This window comes from Lasioglossum baleicum, chromosome 7 (genome assembly GCF_051020765.1).
Source record: "Lasioglossum baleicum chromosome 7, iyLasBale1, whole genome shotgun sequence".
Taxonomy (NCBI): Eukaryota; Metazoa; Arthropoda; class Insecta; order Hymenoptera; family Halictidae; genus Lasioglossum; species Lasioglossum baleicum.
Window position 1 is genome coordinate 13246034 of NC_134935.1, and position 17144 is coordinate 13263177.

General features: G+C 41.4%; 4 protein-coding genes across 4 annotated transcripts; 3 read left to right on the forward strand and 1 right to left on the reverse strand.

Moving 5' to 3' along the window:
* The first annotated feature begins 75 nt into the window (after positions 1 to 75).
* Positions 76 to 1538, forward strand: LOC143210245 (iron-sulfur cluster assembly factor IBA57, mitochondrial). Its single transcript, XM_076426926.1, has 2 exons — positions 76 to 215; positions 329 to 1538. The coding sequence occupies exons 1-2, from the start codon at positions 161 to 163 to the stop codon at positions 1465 to 1467; spliced, it is 1194 nt and encodes a 397-aa protein (XP_076283041.1). The 5' UTR covers positions 76 to 160; the 3' UTR covers positions 1468 to 1538.
* LOC143210247 (cysteine-rich DPF motif domain-containing protein 1-like) lies at positions 83 to 1987 on the forward strand. Its single transcript, XM_076426929.1, has 2 exons — positions 83 to 223; positions 1575 to 1987. The coding sequence occupies exon 2, from the start codon at positions 1576 to 1578 to the stop codon at positions 1981 to 1983; it is 408 nt and encodes a 135-aa protein (XP_076283044.1). The 5' UTR covers positions 83 to 223; position 1575; the 3' UTR covers positions 1984 to 1987.
* LOC143210240 (uncharacterized) lies at positions 1977 to 4670 on the reverse strand. The gene is made up of 4 exons (XM_076426916.1): positions 4514 to 4670; positions 2885 to 4286; positions 2505 to 2815; positions 1977 to 2432 (listed from the first exon to the last, which is right to left on the reverse strand). Exons 2-4 carry the CDS (start codon positions 4245 to 4247, stop codon positions 2229 to 2231), a joined length of 1878 nt encoding a protein of 625 aa, XP_076283031.1. The 5' UTR covers positions 4248 to 4286; positions 4514 to 4670; the 3' UTR covers positions 1977 to 2228.
* Ttll12 (Tubulin tyrosine ligase-like 12) lies at positions 4177 to 7048 on the forward strand. The gene is made up of 2 exons (XM_076426918.1): positions 4177 to 4961; positions 5149 to 7048. The coding sequence occupies exon 2, from the start codon at positions 5171 to 5173 to the stop codon at positions 7046 to 7048; it is 1878 nt and encodes a 625-aa protein (XP_076283033.1). The 5' UTR covers positions 4177 to 4961; positions 5149 to 5170.
* The last annotated feature ends 10096 nt before the right edge of the window (positions 7049 to 17144 follow it).

Here is a 17144-nt window from a genome sequence, read left to right on the forward strand (position 1 = left end):
CAAATGCAACAGACGAACCTATTATAACATTACAACTCACTCTGTTTTTTCCATGTTTTCTAAGGTTCGTCATGAATCTCGATGTCAAAGAACGTTGCAGTTATTTTGGAGTATTGGTATTCAACCAAGTGCAGAAAATGAATGTTCAAGCAATTTTTGAATGAAATTTCCACATCAATATTGGAAGAGGGTTGCGTCAGACACTCTGCGATCAAGTAAGAACGTAAGATCAATCTTTCGTTATTCCATTTTATAATGGTAAACATTATATGAGGTTAGAATTGATCAAATTATATACTGGTTACGTATATTTTTCTTCTTTGCAAAGGTCGGACTTGTACGAATAGTTTGATGAAATTAGATACAATGACTGTCCATCTTAAAATGTTCGCTTTGCCATTCCGCAAGGTGGATAAATTTAGGAGAGTCTACAAGCATTTCATAACACACGACTCCTCGCAGGCTTCCTCCAATGTCTTAGAGCATTTAAAAAATCGGAGTTTATTGCAAATTAGTGGAAAAGAAACTTCAAATTTCCTGCAGGGATTAATTACAAACGATATGAAACACATTGAGGAGGGAGCCTCCAATTTGTATACTCTGTTTCTTAATATAAAGGGTAGAGTATTATATGATGTGATTGTATATAAAAGTCAGGAAGACAATGTATTTTATATTGAATGTGATTCACAAGCTGTGGATCCCTTGCAAAAGCACTTAAAAATGTACCGTGTTAGGAGAAAGATAGATATAGAGAACATAGGAGACAAACTAAATGTTTGGACGTTATTTAATGCTACCTCGTATTTAAATAACACAGATACGGGTAAAAGTAGGCAAAAACTTGAGGGTATAATATTTCCATGTGGCACCCTCGATAACAAATCAAGCAAAGTGATAGATAATGTCATGATCTACGAAGATCCGCGACTTTCTGATTTAGGTATTCGAATCCTAGCGGAATCGAATCTTGAAAATAATGATATAAAGAAGAATTTGAATTCGGATATGTTAATTACTGATAATGCGTTAAGCTACAAAGCGCTTCGCTATAAACTTGGGATACCCGAAGGTGTCAATGACCTACCACCAGGACAGCCTTTGCCCTTAGAAGTGAACTGTGATTATTTGCATGGAGTTAATTTCCACAAGGGTTGTTACATCGGTCAAGAACTGACAGCGCGTACATATCACACTGGCGTAGTAAGGAAACGTTTAATGCCATTATTGTTCGACGAGGTACCCATTCAACCTATTTCGTACGACGATAAAATTGTAGACGAATCCGGCAATGTAGTAGGTAAATTTAGAGGTAATGAGAAAGAGTATGGTCTAGGTCTGATGAGAATCAAAGAATCTCTCAAAGCCAAATCTCTTAGCGTGTTAGGTATGAAATTGAAAATATCGGCGCCTAGTTGGTGGCCACAGGAATTACAAAATCAAACGGCTTCCGCTAGTAGAGAATAATGAAACTTTCATAATGTTCCTATTTGTAAAATTGTAATATTTTAATGTAAAATAAATTTACTATGGAAAGATCTCACAGAGTATTTCTCATCCTTGTTGCGTTATAGGATGGAATCTGTCGCTAGCACGTCTGTCAGTCAACCTGGAGTCAGTGAACCTCAGGGTAGTTCTTCGTCATCTCACGAGAAAAAAGAAACCACTAGCAGCGTGTTCAAATGTTCCTATTGTTCACTGCAAGAGCGTTTCGACTTCAAAGGCGTGAAACCTCCATTCGCGCGACAAATAACTTATTCGGAGGAATGTTATATCATGAAAGATCCGTTTTGTTTACCAAACAAAGGAGAAGTGTTAGTGCTAGGCGCCGATTGCAATTTTTGTAAGAAACCCGTCTGCTTAGGGTGCAGCATTTATTTTGGAAAACGACTTTGCTCTAAGTGCGCAAACAGTAATATAAACAATTTTCCGTCACAACTCCATCTGAAAGTAAAGAACTTAATAAAAGCTACCAATTCATAAAAAATAGTATTTTATTTATTATTAAATACTTGCTTCCATTTGCACGAGTTATATTTAAAGAAGATACCTTATATATAAACAACCTTACACAGATGCTATATCACGAGTCAAGCTTCAACTATATTAGTTTCTCTCCTTCCATATCCACACACACAAGCACACACTCACACTTCTTTATAAACGTATGAACTAAATCGAAAATTAAGAAGTAGACTCTTAAGATAATACGCATAGTTTAAGTACTATCAGTTTGATGGTTTCTTAGATTTAGCAGCCAATTTCTCTGCCATCACTTTCTTCTTCTTCTCCAACTTATTCGATTTCTTTTTCTTTTTTCCATCAGACGTTTGGCCTTGGAATGCTTTTGACTGTTGTGGACTGGTTTGTTTTGCATCAAACTTTTGCCCCTTCTCATTTATTCTCTTCGTAGCGTTTTTCTGGTTATGAACCTAAAAACAGCATAATATTTTAATTTTTGTTACATAATTTTTAAAGGGTACAGAAAACGATAAAACTCATACCAGTACGGCTACTTCGTCGTTCTTTTTGAACTTTTTATTTGATTTCTTTTCCTCTTCTGGTAAATTCGGTCTTTTCTTCTGCTTATCCTTTTTCTCCTTTTTCGGATGATCGCTGCACGGCTTTACTCTGAGTTCGCGATTTATGAGTGACGTTCCGTTTAATTCTAACGCCAATGCCACAGCATCCTCAGTCTTAAAATTAATGTATCCAAATCCCTTGCCGATTCCCGTATTGTTATCTCTAACTATGCGTATTGACTCTATTTCACCACAACCCTTGAAGTGCTTCCTGACTGTATTTTCGTCAATATCTGAAAAATACAATACATTATAGAATTAATGCAATCAACTGTAGCTTAACATTACAATAGAATACTTACTGAAAGGTATATTTCCTATAAATACAGCCTTTTTCACATCGTGATTCTCATCTGATTTGGAAGCTAAATCTACTCTTAAATGATTCCCATCAAATAGTTTTCCGTTCATGGACAGAGCTGCCTTAGTAGATTCTTCTGACTTATACTTAATATACGCATAAACGGATTTCAATTTTGGGTGAAGATCATTTTTTATTGCTGCTACTTTCTTGGACATTTTCATGGATTTTCCTATTACACCTCTCACCCGTACAGTGTCAATGCTACCAAATTTCTTAAAGTATTTCTTCAATTGTTTTCGTGTTACTTCCTTTGGAAGGTTTCCAACAAATATTGTTCGCTTATCCTCCTTCATTTCTTCTAAGGAGACATCTAAACTTCCTATAGCTTTTTTAGTTTTCTCTTTTTTACTAGATCCACTGTTACTTTTTTCCTCTTCCTCATCTTCGTCTTCATCACTGATATCATCGTCGTCATCGTCATCCATGTTCTCTGGTTCATTAAAGTCCTCATCATCTTCATCATCTTCAACAATACTGGTACCAAGGATTGCCTCCCAACTTAGCATAGATTCATCTCCTTCATCATCAGATTCCCCTTCAACGTCATCGTCATCATCATCATCCTCGTCCTCCTCATCATCTTCCTCGCTTCCCTCTTCATCATCTTCCTCGCTTCCCTCTTCATCATTGCTACCATCACCTTTAAAATCCCCTTCATCGTCCTCTTCTTCATCATCGTCCTCTTCTTCATCATCGTTGTCACTACTGGATTCAGTATCAATTAATTCCTTTTCAACCGAATCAGCAGTTTTCTCCTTGGACTTCAATCCCTTGAACATTTTTACTCCTTTCTTTACTTCTTCGGCTTCTTCGTCGTCCTCATAATAATCATCATCATCAGTGTCATCCGCTAAACTTGATTCAAGAATATTTGGTAGATCCTGTTCTTTTTCATTATCATCCTCGCTTTCCTCCTCATCTTCACTAGCAGCTTCACTGCTTTCTTGCAAGATACTATGTTCTTCCAAAACAATTCCTTCATTAATATCAGAATCAGAATCATCTTCCTCAGACTCTGCTTCACGGTTCTTGGAGATTTCCTGTAGTTTCTTGTCACTCTTGAGGGAATCCTTTGTGTTTTGTTCTGCCGACTTTTTCGAACCTGAATTCTTTTGTTTGTTCAACAACTGCTGTTTCGCCTCATTGTTACTGTTCGATGGCTTCGATCCGTTAATTAAGGCAATTTTTCCTGGTGGCATTTGTTTAAGTTTTTGATTCTTTTTCTTCTGTATAAACCCATCTTTCGTTTTTTGAAGAAGGTCTCTCGTACGATCGTTGTCTTCCGATGTAACTTTAACCATCTTTTCAACGATGATGACTCTTACTTTGCGAAGAAGTAACTATTACAAATAAATAACGGAATTAACAATTTGTAAATATGTTATTTTCGAAGATATTTCGAAGAGTACATATAAACATCACAATATTGCAAAGTTAAAATTCCACGTGCAATATTTTATGTAACGGATTAATTAACAGAAAATCACTGTCAAAAATTAAATACGATATCTCAATATACGTTAGCTGTGAAATAAACTTGAATTTTACTTGTAATTACATTACTTACCACGAAATGAAGTGCGTAGTCTTAACCGTCACAACTCAAATTGTCTTTTAAAATGCCGGCTCCTACCAAAAAGCGCCAACAGGAAGGACGAAATCGGCCATGAGCAATGTGCGTCCTTCCTGGAAAGTCAATATTTACCAATATTTACAGACAGAAATAAAATTCCCTATGAATATTCCCTATAGAAGAGTTTCCCTACTGTTTCCCTACAGTTTCCCTACAATCACCCCAATCACCCAAATCACCCTATATAAATTATTTAGGAACAGATATAACAGAGTAACAATGATTTTAAATTGCGGCTTTATAGATAATTACAATTCAAATCAAATACGTGCGTTAGCATGTGGTAACGAACATTGTTGTGCAATTAATTTCACACATTTCAGTGATAAAGGATAGGTTATGGTTTCGAGCATTTCTTCCTGCGGCATTTCCGAAGTTTCAGGTGAAGTACTATAGAAGTTTAATATATTATGCCTTTTAAGAATATTATAAATCTTCCCTTTACATTGTATTTTATAATAACGATTTTTTTGTTGGGAATCTATCATATATTCAACACTATGAATCACACATAAATGTCAAAGCCATATGACTTGACCATGTGACTGATAATTCTTTGAATTTTGCAGATTGTATTTACATTTTTGCACAATGGACGAAACAGAATTGTATGCAACTTTTCTTCAAATCCATCAGCCCCAGTTAGAGTTATCTAACGTGCCACAAATTTTCTGGGAGAGTGTGTGTAGGAAACTACGCAATCGCATATTTGATGCAAATCAATCATTTCAACTACTACGTATTGATTATAGCAATACCACCAGAGGTCCATTGGACCCTATTTGGAAGCTTTTCGTTTCTGCTGATAAAGATATTTACGCTGACGATCCTAATAACATATACTTGATAGATCATGCATGGGTCTATGATCTCAGTGGCGTCAGAAGGAACTTATCAAGTATATCAGGACTATTGAATCGCATGTGTGCACTAATGGGCTTCGACATCGAAAAAACAAAAGATGAAAAAATAAAGTTAGTAATGGAAGAAATGTGGAGATACAACCAGACGTTTTCGCTCAGTACTAGGAACTATATATCTATAAAAGAGAGATTGCCGATGTGGTATGTCTTGGATGAAGTAGGTTCAGGTATAAATCACAGCGACCATCCCAACTTCAGAACAGTGCCTTTCTTACATCTACCGGAAGGGGTCACTTACACTTTATTGTTTCCCATAGAAGATATTGAGAATGGGGATGAAGTTACCAGAGATTTTGTTGAAGGGCAAACGTATGATCTAAGAAAAAGGGATGCATTACTACTACCATGGAGAGAAGTATCTTTTTCAACTGAACACTATCTGCAGGAAGAACCAGAAGAAAGTTACTTCCTCAGTGGTCGCATTCTAGAGACTTTACCAGAGGTTATAAACCCTGAAACACTTGTAAGGGACAAGAGTAAGCCGCTAAAGGTTTATACGGATTATCCAATAATAGACGACTATTTATGCGATTCAGGGTTTGTAATAGTATACAATGAAGCAGAGGCCGACATTCTATGGTACACTACACATTTTAAAGAATTCAAAGAGCTAGCAGATCATTCTCCACATGTTTTCGTCAACCAGTTCCCATTTGAACATGTTGTGACTGTGAAGGATCTATTATCTGTCGTTTGTAGAAGGAAAGCAACCGACCTACCAGACACAAAGAACTTGAAGACTTATCCAGTTTGGTTACCAACCACTTACAATCTCAACACTGAGCTAGTGGAATTCGTTGCGTATTTCGAGAACAGGCGGTTGCTAAACTTAGACAACCATTGGATCTGCAAGCCATGGAACTTAGCCAGAGGGTTGGATATCCATGTGACCAATAACCTGTTCCAAATCCTACGCGTGCCTAGCACAGGACCAAAAATCGCCCAGAAGTATATCACAGAGCCGGTCTTGTTCGAGAGAGCAGGAATTGGCAAGGTCAAATTCGACATACGTTACGTTGTGTTGTTGAAATCGGTGAAACCATTAAAGGTATTCGTCTACAGGCACTTCTTCCTGCGATTTGCGAACATGAAGTTCGCCTTGGACAATTTAGATGTATATGAACAGCACTTCACTGTGATGAATTACAAAGACCCCGGTAAACTTTACCACCTAAAGTGCGCAGAGTTCATTCTCGAATGGGAGAAGCAATATCCAGAGTTCTCTTGGACGAATAAAATCGAACCGCAGATCTTCCAGATACTGAGAGATGTCTTCGAAGCAGCGACATCGGTAAAGCCACCGAAAGGAATCGCGCACAATCCTCAGAGCAGGGCTCTGTACGCGGTCGATTTGATATTAGAGTGGCAAAAGGATAAAGAGGATCCATGGCACATGCAGCCGATGCTCTTGGAGATCAACTTCTCGCCGGACTGTAGAAGGGCCTGCGAATACTATGCCAATTTCTATGATGATATCTTTAAGTGCCTGTTCTTGGGCGATACTGATCCGGAAGAAATCCTTGACCTTTTTCCCGGTAACACTTAAATTCGGTATGTAGCATGGAGTGGTTCAAAAGTGGACCCAGCTGAATTCAATGGGACGGTAGCTCGTATTATCCTATTCGTCACTGTTTAACATCAACTTTACGTTTGAATAGCTAGTAGCCGATTCTTATAGATTTTCTACTTCAGTTTTTGAGACATTTAATTGTGAATGATTTATTAAAGGCCTCAGTTATTTAGCGTCGATTTTTAAACATTTGAATACGGAATTTTCTGAAAATCGAATGGCCAGCCGTGGCTGCAATACCGGTTGCATTATTGTGGAGAAAGAGGTATCGTCCCACGAAATTTCATTGAAATCGTAGGGGAGCCATGTCCGAACCATCTTCGTAAGAGGTAACGCGGATAGCTTAAGTGCCCGTCGGTCCTATAAATATCGAGAAACTATTAACGATCGTTCCGTGGTCAGCGCCGCGACCATAATGCAGTTATTTATTCAAAAACCGACGGCGCCCGGCATTTCGTATGCGGTAATGAGCAGAAGGAGACCCAGTAAATCTGCATGCGCGAACGTTAAGGGTACGTTTGCCCTGTAAATAATTCGCGGCTCCCATAACTTGACGTTGCAATGGGAAGACTGCCGGTGCTACCTAATGGAATAATAAACGAGGGAGCAATTGGAACAGTTTCATGATGTTGGCCCACTTCGGTCACTGTGTAATGCCCGCTTCTAATGCACGATCGTATGCTTAATTCAAAAAGAAGCGACATGCATCCCTGCACCTCCATTATTCGGGCTAATATGGCCGTGAACCGGCGGACCCGAGAAAATGCTCGGCTAATGAGACACACACGAATAATGAAAGTTCCTTCTTCCCGTCTTCGTACACAGTTATATTACTTCTTCCGAAATAAATGAATTTGTAATAAATATTTACAACAACCAATCCGTGAATTTTTATATTTCCTCTGTCCCTTTTTTTTGTTTTATAATTTAATATTAATACGTTGATCAAGTCTTTATTCTTGTACAGTCCATAAAAATCCGAAATCTTCAGTAGAATACGAAATTTTATTTATTTGTTATTATTTTTGATCTAATGACATTATTTAGTCTTATCATCCTACAATTTTAAATTTCACCTACTCAATTCTGTTATAAGTCCATTAAATGCGCAGTCCACATATCAAAAATCGTAATAATTGTATAAAGGCTATAGATTTTTCCGCTTCGGGGACTAAAAACTATTTGAAAATACTATTACTCATACGACGTATTCACTGTTCGGACTTTAATTCAAAATATTTTTTGCACAATGAACAGGGAACGTATTGTAGCAGAGGCTTTAAAATCGACTTCACAGTGGCCCGAAATTGAAAAATCACACGTTATGTAGTTTAGTACATTCGCTGATATAGCCGGAGCTTTCTATGTGTTTTTTTTTCTCTGATTAAAAGCTGTCAACGGGGCATTCGAGATAGAATACATTAGTTTGTGATTCGCAATTCGTTGCGGCAGCGACATCATAATCAACGGCAACAATCGTTTTGTTTCATGGGCGGCGTCGTATCGAATCACGCGCATCGCTAACAATCATTTGCAGCAACAATGAACGTTGCCATCGTATTTTGTTGACCTCCGTTTCGTTCGTTATTCGATTATATCACGATGAATGCGACGCGGGGCTGTTGTTGCGCGGAAAAAGCTTTGTCGTCGGACTTCCCTGCACCGTAGTGCGACCGCATGCAATTATGCGATCATATCAACGCCAAAATGTGACCAATTTAATGCCACGGTCCACTTTTCGACAACGCGGAACTACTCAAAGCGTTAAAACGATTAAATAGACGAAAAAAGGAAACAGGAAGCCAATGTTCCGAATTAGCCTAGCTAATCTTTAAATCCATTCGAGGCGGAAGAGCCAATTATTCATACGTGATGACAGCTTTTCGTGGACCACAAATGCAAATCATAGCTTCAATTATTTCACACCTAAAGCTTCTCTCTTTTTTTAATCATCTCAATGAGTTGAAAATAGCATGTGCATCTTTTGAAACCTCGGTGGATAAAGTTATCATCTCCCTCACTATCACCAAAATTTCATACTGTTTCTTTTTAGCCCTCACTGCATAACTAGTATATATCATAATCTGCATTTTAATGCCACTAACTCGGAATACATTTTCTTCATTTTTCCGTCACACGAGCGAGACGTGTACTGTTATACCTGTCTGCGCTGTTTTGTTCTTTTGTGTAGTTTATAAAAATTCGAGATTGTTAGCAACATATGCAATTTCAAAGAAATCATTTGGAATGGATTTTAATTGTGGATTGTCTCTATGTAATATATTCAAATTATATAATTAATACTTCAATGCTACGTATATGTAATTATCTGAAAACATTTAGAGTGAGACAACGTTTGCAAGAAATTTTATACAAGCCAGTTTATTATTATATTGTTTCTAATCTACTGAAATTATCGAGTCTTTAATTTTGCCTCTGATCTATGGAAAGCGTCTAGACAGGCTATCGAATCGCTCAAAAACATTACCAACGAGATAAAGTTCCATGAAACCAATTCTCCGTGCACCGTGGCCTTACGGTGCATCGTAATATGCATGTTAATGCCAGTGGGAGTGCACTTTTTTCGCACGAGAGGGAATTCAAACCAGCCGGTCGTGATGGTAGACGCGTCAATCGTACCAGCGAATGATTCGTGCGACTATGCCGTGATCCTCGTTCAGGTTTTTTCGCGACGGCGATAGAGACCGATTATTTTTGCAACGATGGCGCTTTCAACCCTCTGATCGCGAGCCGAAGGGGTGCGTGCGGCTCCAGGTAGTCGGCCTCGTTCCATCGTGCCGTGCATTCCCGAATGCATCGAATGCAACCGTCGCGTCGCGCGCGCTCGCTCGCTTTCGCCATTCGTCCTCTCTCGCGAATTACGTATCGCGAAAACACGTCCCGTCTGGAAAAGGCTGCGCTGTCGCCTTCAATTCCTAGCGGGCTTCCGCGGACCGCGTGCCGCGCGGCTGGTAATCACGGCAATTAAGCAAATGAGTTCTGCGTACGGGTACGTCGATAACGAGGGCGTCACGGCTAGGCTCGCTCCAGACAAACGGAGTGGTTTCGCGTCTCGCTACCCCCATACTCTGTCCTCCGCGTCTTTTTCTTCCATTTGTAAACGCTACCGCAGCCTGACCGTCGCCAACCGGGTTCGTGGTTGATACCGACACCGCGATACTACCACCCCATCCATACAAAGTTACCCCCATCCTAGTAAAACCATCTGCAACCCCCTTGAAGATTGATATCGAGAAGCTAGAACCGTCTTTGAAGACTGAGTTGGTACTTCGTGGTGCATACTTCCTCGCAGCAGACTGGCGCATGGTCCTCCGGTTAAGTACTGGTCAAAGGCATTTTTCAATTTTTCCCCTTATCTGACCACAGTCATTGTATTTTCTTGGTATATCGTTTTTCTTCTGAGAGTTTCTTACAAAAGCATTTGTCAACCTATCTGGCCATAGTCATTTTGCTTTCTTGGTATTTGTTCTATTCTGAATTAACAGAAGAATTCTCATTAGAGAGTATCGACAGCAAAAAGTACCTTTGTATTATGAATTCTTTGTAAAAATAATCTGATACATGTTCAAAAATTAATGGTAATGTTGGCTGTTTAGAGACGTGCTGCTCGAAGTCTTTGACCAGAGAAACGTCATGGTGGACGTCTTTTTCTTTCGTTTTCGCCAGCCTGACCGACGCCAACGGGTTCGTGGTTGATACCGACACCGCGATACTGCGATCCTACCCCGTCCCAGCCCTTTCTCACCCCCGAAGATTGATATCGAGAAGTTGGAATTGCCGTTGCCCTTTTATTTCTGCGGAAGCCCACGGGCCGGGCCTGTTATTTCTCCTGTTCGCGGGCGCCGATTCGGCTCGGCAATTTCGTGCTCCTTGCTGTGCACCGCGAGTCCGTAATTTCGCAATTTTGTTTCAACCTTTCCCGACGTGTCCCGGGAAGAACTTCGCCCGGCCACCGGTCCGCTAATTATTCGACCGTTCGAAGGTTCTCCCCGGCTATGACAAAATAGAAAGAAAAGAGAGAACGCAAAACAAGAACGAAGAGAGAAAGAGAGAGTTTAATCGTCGGTGGGCGAAGAACGCGAGCAACTGTCCATTTACCTAATGCCTTTCCTGATGCTACATTCAAGAGGGGGGACAAGCGAAACGGTTGCAGCCCCGCAAAAATTAGTCCGGGACACCCTGGAGCGGGCATCGGCCGTTTCTTGCTTCCGTTCGCCAAAATGGCATAGCGTTTTCTGCTCCAAACTATGTCTTTAATGCGTGGCCACTCTCCTAAAGCGCGATGACTTCGTACGGTACATTTTGGTGTTTATTAGGGTTATGAAGACTTCCGAGGACTCGAAATTATAGGGCATCCCAAGGAATGACTGTTGGAAAAAATCTGGGACGTGTGCACACCCCCGACCTCCACGCTGCGTCCTCATTTGCCGTCGTGCAATTGCGAGGAAGTGTAATCAAGTGCTTCACTTCTTTGTTGATTTTTTCTAATTGATTTTGTAGCTGAATGTTGTGAAGGTTTTTTAGTAGTTTATAGTCTGCACATACTCCATGTTGCAGTACATAGAAATGTTGAATACAGGCTTAGATTTTTTTTTCTCTCATTCCGCCAAACCACGACGATAAGTATTAGCAGCCACAGTTTCCCAAAGAGACCATTTGGAACCCGCCGCGCAGAGCACTCAAGGCAAAAAAAATAATTAAGAGGGACAATGAAAAAGGCAGTAAAAAATCTGGCCGTATCCGTAGTTGGCGTATGAAAGTTTAAAGAAGCAACAATAATTATTTCGCGTTAGAAAGCAAGAGCAGGAAGGAACGAGGAAAACGGCTAGCAGCCGGGGGATAAAAACGTACGAATAAAAGCAAGTCGCGCAATTAGGGATGCACAGAGAGCGGGATCCGTGTAGCGTCGCGATAAAAGTCATTGCCTCGATGCTCTGTCTGGAACGGTATTAAAAGTCTTTCCGTGGCGAATCGCGACCGTGTCGTTTCTTTTCTGAAGCTCGGCCTTCGCGACCATAAGCCACGTTCCCCGCATCCTCTGTCTCAGGCACGTCGAAATCCTCGTTTATTGTTAATTAATGCGCTTAATTGTTATTTCATGCGCAGTAAGTATGACGCATACGGTCCATTACCGGGCGGGCCGGTGTGCCGGCGAAATTGCGGGACAACCCCGTAAAAAGTATCTCTGCGAGTCGGAACCCGCGAGAAATGACTTTTTTATCGAGCTCCTCTTCTTCGGACCGGCGGGATGGCCATCCCGCTTTTTCGAGGATGTAAATTTTCTTGCCGGACCCGGCCCTCGTTCCTTAACGACAAGGCCGAGGCCTCGTCATTTCGACAAGGACGAAACACGCCCTGGCACGGGATCCTCTCGTTAAGGGAGTCTGGCTAGAGCCTCGCAAAAATCAATGCTTTCGTTTTGTATTTCTTTTGAAGCACGTGTCTTTAAAAATATGTTCGGGTTCGTTAGAATAACGAAGTAAGATTGTTGCATTTGGTCGACGGTCCCGAATAATGTTTTTTAGCTAACAGATGACCAATCCTGACCGAAGACCATGCCAATAGCATGGTACCCCGGGCGTCCTGTATATCAGAGACGTCCCCCGTGATCGTTCACCCATGCGAGTCCACCCGCAGCGATCCTTGCAGTACGTCTTCCACACGAGCCTCTCGTTTTTATTGGCTTCGCGCGTTGGTAATTAATAACGGGGCGATGCCTACCGGTGGGCCGATGCGTATAACGTGCATTGGTCATGATTTATGGGAGCGTAATGAAGCCTGTTCCCTGCAGGAGCCCTCGGAGACCGGGGAAGTACGTGTGTGCGGTTGAAGGCCCCGCGGCGAAAGAGAAGCTAAGAGCAAGAGACCAGGGAGCCGAGAAGGAGGAGAACACTGAAAGATGCCCCATCCCGGGGTGCAATAACGCGTGTCCCGACTTAAGGAGGGAGATCTCCGTCTGGTAAAGATGTCTGACACTGTAGGGCGCGTATTGCCTGTCTAAAACTACCCGCCTACTTCAACCAACAACCGAAGGGGTGTCGCCGTGCGGCACGAAACTTCGCGCGCACCAGAGTCGATCCCTTCGTCGCACCCTGCATAAATTACAAAGAGACCGACGCCTTGTTCGAGCGAAAATCTAGAATAATCAAAGACACCACCGCTTTCGACGATCAAAATTTGCATTCTTATCGTCCTCCCCCGAAAACCGACGCGCCGCGTTTACGCGGGGGTGACTCGACACTCATCATTTTTAACCCTCGTCGTTCAAACTGAAAATTCAATGCTTGATAGCTTCTTGATCGATAATTCTGTCTGCTTCGAGTTCATCGAGTGCTGTTGCAAACGCTCGAGGAGTATATTCCTCGACACTTTAGCAGGAGTATTTACTGTATTCAATCTTACTGAAAAAGGGAATTGAGACAAAAAGATTCCGCTGAATTTTAACACCCGGTTTACGCGATACGTTGATGTGATGGAATACAATATTTTCAATTTTGAATTTTCAATTTTTGGAAGGCCGAGACTGCCGAGACTATTCCATGAGTATTTTTAGTAATCCGTAGAAAGCATGGAAACGGTAGGAGAATATTGGAACAGCTTTTTAAGCGTCACTTCACAGTGTTTTCTTCTTCGTTTTATTTACGTAGAACGTTTTAGAATATTTTAATCTGACCTTATTTCCTGACTGCAACGAAAAGCGTTGTAATTACAAAACAATTACGACACGACAATAACGGGACAACGAGAATATGGGAGAAGCTAGTTTAGACAGAGAAATTGGATAAATTTCATTGCTATGAATTCCGGGAAGCAGTATTGGGTACTGTAAACTGTTATACCCAGACTGTGAGACAAAATTGGACGTTTGAATCCATTTAAAGTTCATTTTACTTCATTTCATTTTATTAGCCTTCTAGATGCATTTTTCGAGGAAATATTTATATACAATTCTTAACTGTCACATTGTGTTTTTATTCCAACTAATCATAAAATAATTATATTTAAGAAATTTATAAAACTGAGTCTGTACACTACGGTTCGATAAAGGGCTCTCCTCGACAAAAGTGTTCCCAGTACACTTTTTTGCTTTCCCTCGTTATGACATTTTATTCTTAATTTCCCGAGCGTGAAAACGACGAGAGGAAGAAAGAGCCACGAAACGATGCATCCCAACAAAAATTCTGTCCTCTCAGGAGGGAGCAGTCGGAAGAAATTGGACTGACTAAAATTTATGCAGGGTCGACTGGACACCACGTCCACCGGCTTGTTTTATATTCTGTGGCCGGTCGTCGCGTGTCCCTTTTTCGTCTCTCTCCGACGACTCTTTTTAATAATTCAGAGGAACCGGGCTGCAATCGATGCTCCGTTCGTTCGAATGATACACAAGATGATACGTCGGACCTTCACCTGCCACAGCACGATTCGGAAGCGAATCGCTCGGACAGCAACTCGAAGAGGAGCGAGCGATAATTTCGCAGGTGAAGCGAGCGAACATTAACCTTTCGAGAACAACCTGGGTTGTTTTTGTCCGAACCGAAATATCGCTCTTGCATTTCTTTCTTTTGAATATTTATTTGCTTCTATTAATACTTTAACGCAAAACGTACCACCGCCGGTCAAATGGTCAGGAAAGGAAACTTGAAAGTATTGGAAAATTCGCGTGCAGTCTTCGATAACAACTGACAAAAATAAAGCTGAAAAAATAGGTTATTATATATAAAGACTGCCTTTTTACATCCCAAAATATGTTGGTCTCTACTACGAACAGCATTCGCATGACAAATTCGTAAATATCACTAAATTCTAAAGGTGTCACAGAATCTTTAATCAACCGGGAGCTAATTTGGCTCGTAAATGAATTCTGCAGTAAACGTAAAAACTTCACGCGTTCAGTCGGGTGGTTAAGGGTCAATTTCGCGACCATCTAAATTTGCCGAATGAATGATTTGTGAGTGGAGGTCATTCTTTTTTCCCGCAGGAAATAGTGGTCCAATTCCGCGGGATTACGGCCAGACACTTGTCGCCCAGCATGAATCAGCGAACGCGCGACCGTATGTGCTATGCACACGGTCCTCTGTTGCTTCGTCACTTTGACAAAGGGTTTTGCAACGGTGAAACGCGATCGCGCGCGCGAAAAGCGTCGAGAGAGTGTAGCTGCGATCAAAATATCATTATTCCCCGTTTTACACCCTTCGGAACTCGATAATGCTTTCCCGTAATTGACTCGCCCCAATGAATGACCGCGGCACGCGGTACTATCGCGTCATTGTGGGTAATGACAGGATTAAAACAACGTTCCGACCAATCCGGCTGGCATTTAATTATTAGCGACGCCCCCCTTCCCTCCCTCCTTCTCTTCCACAGTTTGTGACCCGCAACCCCATTCGCGGCTTGACACCGGCTCGATTCCTGGGATGTATATTCAGAACGCAGCATTTTATTGACTGACCGGACAATCGAGTCGCATATTTACATGCTGGAGCCGACGCGCGGCTCGCGCCCCCGTATCCTCTGTAATTGAAATTTAAAACGTCCCTAAAGCCTGGGATTAAACCGTGCTCGCGTCGCGTTTCATCGAAGTTTCCCTTCGAGCTCCACGTTCGGGCTCTCTCGCGCGCGCCCTCTTTTCAGCTTTTCCTATTTTCCACCTTTCCTGTTCTTACGCCAGCCTTCTTTCCGCTTCACCCACTTCTTGTACATTTTGTTGTATACAATGTTGTATAATCAACGTTGCTGTAAAATGTTGTATACATCAACCTTCTACACTTCTCAAATCCTTAGCTATTCTCGTTTCTTCTTCCCTCTTTTCTTTATCTTATCTACAAACTTTCATGAAAAATTTTTTTTTATAAAAAATCAAGGTCGGCTTAGTTCAGTCGGCTTAGATAAAGGTACTGATGGCTGGAATTAATATGTGAAACAAAACTAAATATATGTGGGTTTGTATTTCGGAGACTATCTAAACGCGAGTAGATTCGATGTGCGAATGCATGTTTAATGTGTATCCGCGGAAGGTGATTTACGTCCATTACATTTTTTGGCCGCGGAACCGTCGATCGCGAGTTGTCACCTAGCCACTGAGATAAAGAGCGGCGCGAACGATCTATGGTAAAGAGTATGTGTGTTTAGATACAGATGTGTGTTTAGACGTATGATTGAGACAATATCGAGAGCGTGAGCGTACCATTTCAAACAAACGGAGTGCGATAAATGCGAGCGAGCGTCTTTTTTAGACGATAAATTCAATTGTATGCCACATACAGATTTGGCCGCACGGGTGGTACAACCGAGCAGGGGGTGATACTACATGTAAAAATAAGTAAAAAAAAAGGAATAACATTTTTTTCTTTGACGCTTCGTTTTCGAGAAAATCGAGTTTGAAAATGCAGCGAATACACGTGCTATTGCATAGGGATCGTCTGACGCGTCTGACCATGATCAACCAATTCTACTTTGCGCATATACTAAAGCACGCGAACCTGGCGGAACTTCAAACTCGATTTTCTCGAAAACGAAGCGTCAAACGAAAAAATGTTATTCCTTTTTTTTACTTATTTTTACATGTAGTATCACCCCCTGCTCGGCTGTACCACCCATCCGGCCACAACCTGTATATTAAACGTTAAGACTGCATTTTGCGGTAACATTGAGCGACCGATGCTCCAATCCGAATCAGTTCAAATTCAATTCGAAGGGACAATATTCTTTCAAAATCTTTATCACGAGTCTCATACATTACAACAGGAGATAACCCCTCAGCCATATTCCATCCATTTCTCATATCATCAAAGACGGAGACGACGGTCCCAGTTCGTCCATCCCATGAAAAGGCGTTTGACGGTCAGAATCCGAGAACATGTCCCAGAAAACGTTCGCAAAAAGATCTAGGTGACTCGTGTCCGGGTGGTTACAATCAGGATGTTCTTCGATAAAGAGCAAAGATAAGGATGAAAGAGAAAAATCTCAGGATTCAAACGTATCTTGTAGTGCTTTCAGGGCCGGAAGCTCCATTTCCCGGTGCCGCGGATCGGAGTGTCACGAGCGGCGCGGC

What these genes read in the sequence shown, in the direction of transcription:
- LOC143210245 (XM_076426926.1), top strand. Translation starts at nt 161, where the DNA reads ATGAAATTTCCACATCAATATTGGAAGAGGGTTGCGTCAGACACTCTG. An exon ending in GTCAGACACTCTGCGATCAA is followed by an intron (nt 216 to 328) that starts GTAAGAACGTAA and finishes TTCTTTGCAAAG; the next exon opens with GTCGGACTTGTACGAATAGT.
- LOC143210240 (XM_076426916.1), bottom strand. Translation starts at nt 4,247, where the DNA reads ATGGTTAAAGTTACATCGGAAGACAACGATCGTACGAGAGACCTTCTT. An exon ending in TATAGGAAATATACCTTTCA is followed by an intron (nt 2,816 to 2,884) that starts GTAAGTATTCTA and finishes TGTATTTTTCAG; the next exon opens with ATATTGACGAAAATACAGTC. An exon ending in ACGACGAAGTAGCCGTACTG is followed by an intron (nt 2,433 to 2,504) that starts GTATGAGTTTTA and finishes TGCTGTTTTTAG; the next exon opens with GTTCATAACCAGAAAAACGC.
- Ttll12 (XM_076426918.1), top strand. Translation starts at nt 5,171, where the DNA reads ATGGACGAAACAGAATTGTATGCAACTTTTCTTCAAATCCATCAGCCC.
- LOC143210247 (XM_076426929.1), top strand. Translation starts at nt 1,576, where the DNA reads ATGGAATCTGTCGCTAGCACGTCTGTCAGTCAACCTGGAGTCAGTGAA.